General features: G+C 42.2%; 1 protein-coding gene across 4 annotated transcripts in view; it reads right to left on the reverse strand.

Moving 5' to 3' along the window:
• prkar2aa (protein kinase, cAMP-dependent, regulatory, type II, alpha A) overlaps nt 1–10916 on the reverse strand; it is a 37898-nt gene extending 26982 nt beyond the window's left edge. Inside the window, exons 1-2 of one of the 4 annotated variants that reach the window (XM_086214240.1) lie at nt 10536–10916; nt 8306–8585 (exon numbers count right to left, since the gene is read on the reverse strand). In XM_086214240.1, coding sequence (XP_086070366.1) covers nt 8306–8585; nt 10536–10547 — 292 coding nt within the window. In that variant the 5' untranslated portion in view covers nt 10548–10916. Of the gene's footprint in view, nt 1–8305; nt 8589–9459; nt 9931–10535 lie in introns of those variants that run through there. The other 3 variants (XM_086214243.1, XM_086214242.1, XM_086214241.1) reach the window with 3 other exon arrangements.

Genomic DNA, 10916 nt, shown 5'->3' on the forward strand with positions numbered 1-10916 from the left:
GAGTGCCACTTTGGACAGTTTACATTTGAATGAAATCTGAATCCAGACTGCCTTAAGTCAAAATTTAACCTTATTTGTTTGCTTTTAATGTTGGCTCTGAAAACCCCAACCCCCCCATTCAGCCTCTGAGCTTCATTCATGTTCTCTGTCTTTCCCTCTCTTTCTCTACACCTCTCCCCCTTGTTAATTCTCTTCTAACCCATGCCAAAGACGGTTCTGCTAAACCGCCCTAATAACCCTTTCTCTGTCTAAGCCATCTTGTCTAATGAGATTGGACCTGTACACGGAGGCTAGCACATGCAGACATAGAGAGACGGGGGGGGGGGATTTAGAGAACAAGAGAGTAGGTTCAGAGAAAAGAGGCTGAGGGAGTCATGGCTTATATAAAATGCTCAGGAATGGTAGTGATCCTAACTTGTCTGAAGGCTGAGTCTGAAAACCACAAACAGGATAGCAGTCAATCGAGGAGAGGAGAAGTGGCGAGAGAGAAAGTGAGAGTGCGAGGGAAACCTATGCCTTACAGTGTGTTCTGTCATTCTGGCTAACCCCAGCATGGAGGACAAATTCCTCATGCTACAGTCACTGGATTCAAGCCTTTCTTGTGCAACTATCTGATAGAAAAAGATTTTGAAAAAAATGTGTGCTTTGTGACACACTCTCCTCAAAATCTTAGTCAATTCGCTCTTATCTCACATTAGAAGATGGAGAAACATTGACAAATAATAACAGTGGATGGTAGGTTTGACTAGTTGTTTGGCCACAATACTGTGGAACTGGGCTTTGTTTGATTTTAAAACATTGGATGACTCAATAAAGTGAGACACTGGGCTGGAAAAATTTAGAATTCAGTCATATCTTAATGCCTGCAACACTACAACTATGATCTTATTTCAAAACTTTAATTTATACATGTGAGCACAACCCATTGAAACAACTTCCTCCACATGACATGACAACACACTTGCACTCCAGTAATCTACCTGAAATGCAACCACTGGTTGTTCTAATGTTCTACTACAGTTTATTCAAAAACACTGGTCTGGCATTGATCCCTGAGGACAAACCAACCACTGGGGAAATAGCCACAAAGGAAGAATGTGGTTTGTAGAACATTAAGTCATGACAAAGAGTGCTCATAAATAACAATGAAACATATACAGAGTAGCACGTTTCACGAGAGATCTTCTTTGGCATGCTTCACAAAGCAGTTAGGTTGCCAAGTATGTTACTAAATTTTGTGAAGCCTACAATGGAGACAAGCTGTTCTAACTGGGTTAATACTGGAATATTGTTGTGGCTGCTGGACCAGAAAACAAATGGTACAATCGAAAGGAAAAAAAGCTTCTGTTTGCTCCCCTGAAAGGACTGAGGATGCTAAACCTGGTTAAATCCCTCTGTGAATGCAAAGCCAGTCATAAAATTGATCGGGAGAGGACTGATTCCAACCTCCTCCGCAGTCCATTTTCATCCCACTCCTCTTCCTGTCTTACTCTATTTTGTCTCTTTTTTTTCAAAACTTTATTCCAATCCTGAGTAAGGGTGCCAAGTTAAATCATCTCTCTCCCATTTTCTCAAATCATTTCACCTTGACCTAACACTGGGATCCCATTGGGTTCGTCCGTGACGTGATCCGGCTCAGACAAGGTGATCGGAGGCGACTGTGCCCACGCATGACAATTATCTTGTTTTTTTACCAGAAGTGTTCTACAAGCGAGCTGTCTGCTCTGCTCCTCTAAAATCTCACACCCGACCCATTTTTGATGGAAGCTGTCAATGTTCACAGAGCAGATCAAGCTGGGTAGGAAATGACCAAAAAAAAAAAAAAGGCATCCAGTAAATCTTCAAAATTAAACACCCTCTCTGACTCCCAGGTGTGTGTCACATTTCTAGATCTTCATGATAACTTTTGACACCCAAGCTGTTGAAGGATGTTCGCCATGGTTGACGAGAGGGTCATCTTAAAACACTAAGTGGATTTAACTGCATTAACTTTATCGGAATGCTACAGCTCATCGAAGTAGAAATTAAACACAACCTCCATAATGTAGCAAGACAATGCAGCCTTCTTATCTATGGCAAAATTAGCTAGTCTGGGCTGACTCCACTTCTGAGCTGCTCCCAGTGGGGTATGAAGCTGCACGGAGGACACGCATCCTCTCGAACCTCTGCAATTTGGAGCCGGAGGTAAAAGAAAACAAACAAAAACAAAGAGTAAGGTTTTTTTTTTTTAGATTGTGTTACTTCGCTGAAACTTGAAAAAAGTAACTTGGACAACATGTGTTGTATCACTGTGAATGTAAATAAATAGACTTGGAGAGGCAGTGGCCAGAAAATATTATGACCTAGAGATTTGTGTGTGTGTGTGTGTGTGTGTGTGTGTGAGAGAGTGAGTGAGTGAGTGAGTGAGTGAGTGAGTGAGAGAGAGAGAGGGGGCGTGTGAACTCTTCACAGGAGCAGAGGAGGACGTACATCCAGTGGCAAAAGGCCTACCAACCCCCTCCATTTCCTCATTTTTCTACAGTGCCACTAGAGAAGGCATGACGACAGAGAATGAGGAAGTATCAAAGTTCAAATGATGCCTATCAGTAACTGCAAGCCGACCAGACCGTCTGCCTGCCCTGCCCTACACGTATTTTCTCCTTTTCCTTTATGGGTTCTGCCCTTCGCTTGTTTTCAAGTACATTTCAATTTGTTTCTCATCCTCTCAGAATACCAAATCCATTTTCTTTTCCTTTCCTCAGTTTTATGACTCAGTATTCTTGCAGAGGAAACTCTTAACCTTTTCATGGTATCTAACCAAAAATGTCCATACTCTCAAAGCTTTTATCATCACTTCCAGGTTGTTGCAAAAGCAAATGCAAGGCAATAGCAAAACAAAGTTCACTGAATCATTTATACCTGTGACAATAACTAACTAAACAATAACTAGTTATTTTAACAGCTACTAATGTTAATCCCACTGGTATGATTTCATGATTATTTCAACCATGACTGTTTCAGGTCAGGTAACAAAAGGTTTTTAGTCATCATAAGAGATTGAAGGTGAAACACCAGATTATGTTACAAAGTAAACATTTTTTTATAAAAATTCAAGAGTACTCATAACCATAAAGATCTAATGATCATGAATAACACATGAACAGAAATGCTGCAGCAGATGATGGTCAAATATGCTGTGAGACAGAGACATTAGCGATGCGTTCTTCCAATTTAGACAAAAAAATCATAATGAAAACAATCCTGGATTTTAAAATGAACACACTTCAGTCTCTAAATTTTCTTAAGTACTGATAAATGCAAAAATCTATCGGTTGACTCAGATCCAAGACATTAGACAGAATGACAGACAGGTACCGCAGGTATTAAAATAACAGCCAGACAACCAGACTCAGTAGTATGATCCAGCTGGAGGCTTTTCCACTTAGCGCTGTCAGTCAGCCAGTCCAGCAAGCCTCTGTCGGGAGGCTGCACTGTCTAAGATTTGCCTGCAGGCTGAAAGCTCACTGGACGCTCACTGCAGCCGGCTAATCAGGTCACCTGTTGCCCAACACTGCACTGAGAGCAGTCTCCAACACCTATGCAGACCTACATAGGAGCAAAGTTGCTGCCTCTGTGTGCACATGCAACCCCTGCAAGACATTGAATAAAGACATCACGGCCCTGCTTACTGCACAGGTCACCAGCAACTATGGGGGCACCATATCATGTCCGTTTATCCCACGCAACTGGAACCATCACTACGGAATATTAATAGAGTTAAGGACTTGAAAGCCTTTGTATGAATTAAGAGTGAAAATGATCAAAGACAGAGAGTAGAAAACAGTTCATATTACGGAAAAATAGCAGGCTGTTTGCCCTTTCAATCGATATTATGACAGCTGGTTATCCTAACTACACAGGGAGAATTATCAGTTGGAGTAGTACATGGAAAATCAGCAAATAAACAGAAACAGAGAGGAAAGGATGTGAGAGAGAGAGAGAGAGAGAGACAGAGAGAGAGAGAGAGACAGGGGTGACCAACAGATACAGTAGGATAGAAGGAGGGGCACAGAAAGAGGTCAGAGGCAGAATTTCACTGCAGGTAATCATAGCCTGAGCTACATTAACCCCAGGCTTTAACAGCATGCAGGTAGCCTACCTATCTGCTCCATACACAAACACTGTGGCCCAGTCAAAGGGGGACATAAAAGGATGCCCATACACAGTTTATTTACACGACTTTGGGGCCCCCCATACATAGACTTGCAAAGACATTTGTGGCCCATAAATATTACCGAAGACAGATTACAGCACTTTAGAGAGAGGACACTTCTCATCTATCTTTGAATTTTAAAAAACAAAACTCAGCTCCCTGCAGTCACAGAAGTACCCATTCATCCCCTCTCACTGAACACGAGTGATACAAGGCAGGCCTGCTCCAAGACAAAACACAACATGTACATATTAGGGAAGACCTCCCTTGTACTGCAGTCTCTGCATAAAGCCTACTTTATTTCATCTACTCTCCCCCCTAATAACTTAAGTGAATGTCGAAGAAAAAGAGCACATGTTTTCCTGTGTCTATTTAAAGGAGATAGCGGGTGCTCTTAATACACTGAGTGTCTCAGTTGCCCAACCATGTTCATCAATGCCTCAGCGGAGACCTGTTTTTTTTTTTTTTTAAGTCTACTTCAACTGTTCGTATTACAACTTTGTTCTAAAACTTCATTTGCAACTGTCAATGCGCCACTTCTAGGCAGGATCTCAGCCACATAACAGTTACTTCAAAGTCTTGGGCCTGACCTTACTAGCTACGATGGAGGTGCAACTAATTGTATTCAAAACAATACCTCTGCCTGTTAAGCAGCTTAAGTGTGTCGTGATCCTGCTGGGAATTTGGACTGCAAGAGCCACAAAAAAGAAAAGCGTAAAAGAGGACATCATGTTTTAAAGAATAAACACAACTATTCATGAGATCACATTACCAGCAGTCCGGTTCATTTACAGTTGAGGCATATAACTGACACTCTTACATAGTTATTCTCCATTAAGTGCCAAGTAAAGGTAAAGAGTAAAACAAACAAACAAAAACAAAACAAAACAAATAAAATACAGCCCATGTTAATGTTTTTACCTTGAAGCTATCATATTCCAATAAAACCACTCCACCACAACAGAACTGTTCTGTGACATGTCAGACCAATAAGCATTTGACTGTGGCCCTATTTCTAAATCACGGGGGTCAACACACAAAATGAGCCAATGACACAAGTAGGTTACCACATGACAAGGGCGCCATTATGTTTGGATATGCTGTGTTCTAAAAAAAAGTGTGAAAATGGCTCCCTCTCAAGTCTTCGGCTGAAATATTTTCCGTATTAAACAAGTCAGGTTTATGCTAAATTTTGGCTTAACTTTGGAGAGTAAACCTAATGACAGTACCAATTTCCTTTTCGTTTATTGGGAAGAATTTCATTTCAAGAGCTGACAGAAAACATGTCAAACGAGCACTAGTATTAAAATGCCACACAAAGTCAAGCTGTGTGTGATGTGCTATTAAAATCAGACGCATGTATGATTCAATAGTTCAGTCTAATTAAAAAGCTTCTGTTCCCTCAAAATGACATATTCTTCACTTGCTCTTAACATCATGTTGAGTTAGAGACGCACAACATGAAGAACAGCTGCAGGAGGTCATAGCAAAGCACCAGACCTTTATATGTAAAGTAAGTGGTGGTGACCAACGTATCTTTGGCTCCTAGCCTTCGCAGCTTTAATGCTCTGCTGGACGATTGAATGATCAGAAAAACTTATGTTTTCTGTTGGATAGACTTTTTGTGCAGTTTTAGGTTGCACACTTTTATTAGGGTTTTATTAATCAATGCCATTTTTAAAACCTGCTCCACATTACACGCATCTGTTAAGCAAACCCATTTTCACAAGTTATTTTTGGAATTTCCTGCACAAGATCAAACTGTTCAGAAGCATGTGCTGCTGAACTGGTGGCAGCAGGCTACTCTTTATACCTATGGGCTATGATAGTGGTAAGGTTGGAGCACATGATGTCTTTCATTGTACAGGCCTTGTGTTGTTCCCATCTCTAAATGAATGCGCCCTGGAGGCTGTGTGCAAGCATGGCTGGATAATCGAATGCCATGGGTGTCATGTGTGCGACCTGAAGCGGTCTGACAAAGAAGCATAACGCTGTCAGCTCCCTGTCCCTTACTGCCACCTTCAAGAACATCGGGAAAATGATTGCTAATCAGAATGTACAATGAAGTGTTGCTTTGAGATGTCAACAGGCTGGAATTGAAACAGGAAGTGAAGTCATAACACATCTGTTTGCTTGCACAAGCATGCACATACACATGCCCTGATGACCTGTGCACACACCATATCTAAACACACACACACACACACACACACACACACACACACACACACACACACACAGAAGGATCCAACAGCTGTTTGAAAGCAGCCAAACCCCACTTGTGAGGCTCTAATCCCATTTGCCCCGAGCAGGCTTGTGCCAATCTGAAAAGTTGGCTGATATGGCTTTCAGCAAAGACAAATCAAAATTTGCATACAGAGCATAACAGAATTGATTAACCTATACAAGACAAAAACTTTAGATAGAATTGAAGCTGCATATCTCAGGAAAATAAGTCAAATGAATTCCAAAGATCAAGGTTCTTCTAGATTTTACAATCCAGAAGTGGTTTAATTACTGCCACTGATACTGACGGGAGAGAAGCTGTGAATCCACGCTCATACTGCAAAAGCAATGTGAAATTCTGCCACGCAATGTTACTCGTGTAGGAGATACACCAATAAAGGATTCACAGCTCATTACAGTGGATCAACTCATTGAGAAAACAGAACCCCCATTCACAAGGCAACAGCCCCTGGCTCCACAGCACACTGATGCGATCTAGGCCACGCTGCTGTCGGCAGCACAGGAGCGCTCAGCTCTGGAGCAGCTTGCATCTTTTGCCAGTCTAGAAACACAGGGGAGTGATACAAAAGAGGTGAGGCTCCGCTGCCACCGAAGGTAGCAAACACAGAGAGTGAGACCTTCACATGTAGAGCTGAATACAGAGCAAAAATCATACCCCTCGACAATGACAACATTTAAATATGTATGCTACTGATGCCAAGTACAGATGGTTTTATCATGGATATCATAGATTCAGATCTTAAGTCTACTGGGAGTTCCCCAGTAGTACATAGGGTCCTATTTCAGCTTTCTAGCAGCATGAACTCTTTTCTCACTTTATATCTGTGTTTTGTAACTGTTAATTTTGTCTGGCATGCAAAACTTCCAAAGCAACTTAAATTCCTCTTTTTTTTTTAATTTCAGAGGGCATCAGCGGGTTGCGCCCTGGTGTTTTGCAGTTTAGATCTGCTTTGTTATGAGTTTAAAGAAAACTTTTTGGTAGAAATCGTACATAAAATCTTGTGTAAGTGAGGGCAGAACTTTCAGTTAAGAGTCTGCACAGCATGTATTAAGCTTTAAAAATGGCTAAAAACGTATTACTACAAACTTAGATGGATAAATGACCAATTTAAATCCCACCGACTGAAAATGAGAATAGTAAAAAGAAACTATATCATGAATGGCATATAAAATGCAGCCTGCCTCACTTAACAAGAGCTGAGTGCAAGTGTGCATATGCATAGAAATGAATCAGTGAGGACTCTGACTTCCACTTCATTTTAATCTCCTTCCCGCTCCAGCTCCCTCCTTCACATTCCAATCTATCATGTTTCACTCCGTCAACACAAAAGCTGAAAATAATTTTACTACAAAAAGCAAAACATCTCTGTACAGCTGTCTCTGACTTGATTAACTCGACTACCTCTCATCTCATCAAATACAAACCTGAGATACATGCATTACAAGTACTACAAGTGTAGTACACAGTTTGAGGAATGGAGTCAAAGGGGGTCTGGGGTCTGACATGAGAGAGGCACTGAGATGAAAGACAAGATTCTGGATAGATTTGACGCTGACTGTATGCATGTGATTATCAAAGCAGTCAGAGATCAAAGTGGACAGGAAAGCAGACTAAGAATTTGAGCAGTACACTGAGATGAAAGGCAGAATGACTGAGATCAAAGTCAGAAATTGTCATCAAAGTTTTGTGAAGTCACATTATCCATGGCCCAACCACTCCAACAAAGAGCACTGCAAGGGATTAAAGTGCCACATATGTGGTGGTCTGGGATCAAAGTCTAGTTCAAGTCAGAGCCCTGAGATCAAAGAGAGACCTCAGAGACCAAAGTTAGAGAAATTTTGTCAAATAACAAAACATCGACTTACGCTCAAAGTCAGAATCATCATCTTCATCATCTTCTCCGTTGGACTCTGTCTGCATTGGCTCTCCATCAAACATCACTCCCTTCCCTGTCTTGCCACCAGCGCCGGCCCCATCTTGACTTCTGGTCTCCCGTAAACGGGTGAAGTACTGTACCGCAAAATCCACCAGGTCTGACGGCCTTTGTCGCAGCACCTCCACGGTGTAGCCCTGCAGCAGTTCTGTTAACCCCACTGGTATCTCAATACTCATGGTTGTGTGTGGCTCAGTGGCAGCGTTCTCTATCTACTGGAGGAGAGATCATGTGTCAGTGTTAGTTCTGATACGGTCATACTTGAGTTTAAGTCCTGAACAGTGATGTGGTCAGGAGTTGCGTAATTGTTGATTTGAGAGCTGACTTTTACTTTGCCAGTACCCTGTGTGCTTTTGTGTAGTTTGTGAATGTTAAGTGACTGGTGATAGCTGTGCATTAGAAGTGGAATGCACGAGGACTTGCCTTGGTAGCTGTATAAATAATACTCCAGTTCCTCATATGACCACCACCTAACACTACCGTTTTAAAGAAAGGTAGTGCAATGTCATGAATGAGGAATTGCTGTGTGACATTGTCACTGAGGGGCCACTTCATCTAGGGTTGAGCCAGGGAACACAGAGTTCCCACAGCTGCACAGAACAGATATGAACCCATCACTGGCCATGAGGGGGGACTGATAGCCAATGACATTTACTACGTTTCAGTAACATTACAGCATGTCAGAAAGTGAACTGTCAACTTAAGGCTGGTGCTTGCTGACACTAGCTAGCGAAGAGGCTAATTTGCTAATTCTCAAGACAACGAGCTTAGGTAACTACGCTAATCGTTCCCACAGGCAGAAGCACTGACCGTTTGACTAAACTAACTTAGCAAACAGACTGCACCAAACACAGTGCGAGTGTGATAGTGGCATGTCTAGCTGTAAACCCATTAGACATTAGCTAACGTGCTAGCTAGTACGCCACCTTCAAGGAAGCATTAACCGTTAGCTGATGTCCAAGTATGGCGCACGGTCCGTGGCAGCTAAGCAAAAGATAAGTGGCGGGCAAGGTAAACAGAACAGGTCGTTTGGGGAAAACTAACGCTACAAATATTAGCTGACGTTACAAACTGAGTGTCACTTACGTGCAATACTGTCTCCACGGCTAAACTAGCCAGTCCCCTCTTTCACGGTTTTCCTTGTTCTCTCTTATTTCGCCTCTTCTTGGTAGCCAGTCTATTATCCAGTGTAGCGACCGTATCCCTCCACACACTTCACTTGTCCGACGTAATGCCAACAATTATTGCCACCTAGCTAAACGTAGGCTGTAAGTATTAAGTAGGCTATTTTAGCTAGCAAGCCAGCCAGCTGTACAGCGATGCTGGCTAAGTTTGAGTGTAAAAAGCTCTCCGCTTCACCGCTGCAGCCTCTCACGACGTCCACGCACCGGGTAAAGGGTGGGACTTGCTGCTGTGGAAAGTGGGGAGCGCTGCCTGGAGGACAAGCTAACGGATCTGACTTGCTAACTACTTGTTAGCAACTGCATGTACCCTTTCGGCAGCTGCCGAGCGAACTCTCTTCTCTCGTCAAGAACGCCGCTCAACTTAGCATCCGAGTCTCACCTTCTCTTGTAGAATTCTCCGGTCTACCTTAAAAGCGGCACAAAGCACCTGTAGATGGCGCTGTTGACTCGTTTTCAAACTAATTCATGAACCAGTGCGATTACGTTGAAGACCAACGTTGAGAATACAGTCATGATAATTAATTTTATAATTATGTACAGACGGACACCCGTTTTCGATTCTAATGCAGTTTTTCGCTGGTTACGGTTACACTCGAAAAGACTGGCTGGTGGCAGCTTAGTCCACCTGAATTGGAATTTGAAGGGTCAGAGGTCAGTTGTATGAAAACGTCTCTAACTCATGTCTATGGCTTTAGTGTCAGACTTCCCCCAAAGTATCAAAACAATCCAGGGTCACTTTTACTCACTTATTCACTCAATTTTTGATATTACATTTTCTTTAATTTGTAATTTTTCGGGAAATTAACCCTGATCAGGAGCACTCACGTTTGAGGAACAAATAATCATCTTTGATCATGAAACTTAGCTTGAAAAAATGGTGAAACACTAAGAAGAAGAAGAAAAATGTTGTTATTAAGTGAAGCTGATAAATAAGTTATATAAGTTAGTTAGTTTGTTTGTTTGTTTGTTTTTACTTACAGTAGGTAGCATAAAGGCTCTGCATGATCTGGAGTCTCCTTGGTACTGTGGTGCGGGTTCGACCCCTGTAATGCTTTTGGCTTGTGATTCATTCTCGCTTCATTATGAATCAGCTTGAGAATGACTCGACAGCGCCATCTGCAGGTGTATTGTACTCTTAAGGTGGCTCGTGCAACTCTTCCCCGAGACACAAGTTCCTGCAGCCAGGTAACCTATCATAAACTCTGCGTCAACAACATGACACCAAAAGCCTTGATTAAACCTGATAGTATAAAATGAAGAACCATTAAAAAAGAACGGTTTCATGGGGGATTTTAGCCGCACGGGGGCTGGTTACATCACGTAGTTGCCCGCATCTTCATCTGCCGGTGAGGCACTCCT

Source organism: Aulostomus chinensis, chromosome 9, assembly GCF_037954235.1.
Source record: "Aulostomus chinensis isolate RoL2024-O1b breed Wild chromosome 9, RoL_Achi_v1.0, whole genome shotgun sequence".
NCBI lineage: Eukaryota > Metazoa > Chordata > Actinopteri > Syngnathiformes > Aulostomidae > Aulostomus > Aulostomus chinensis.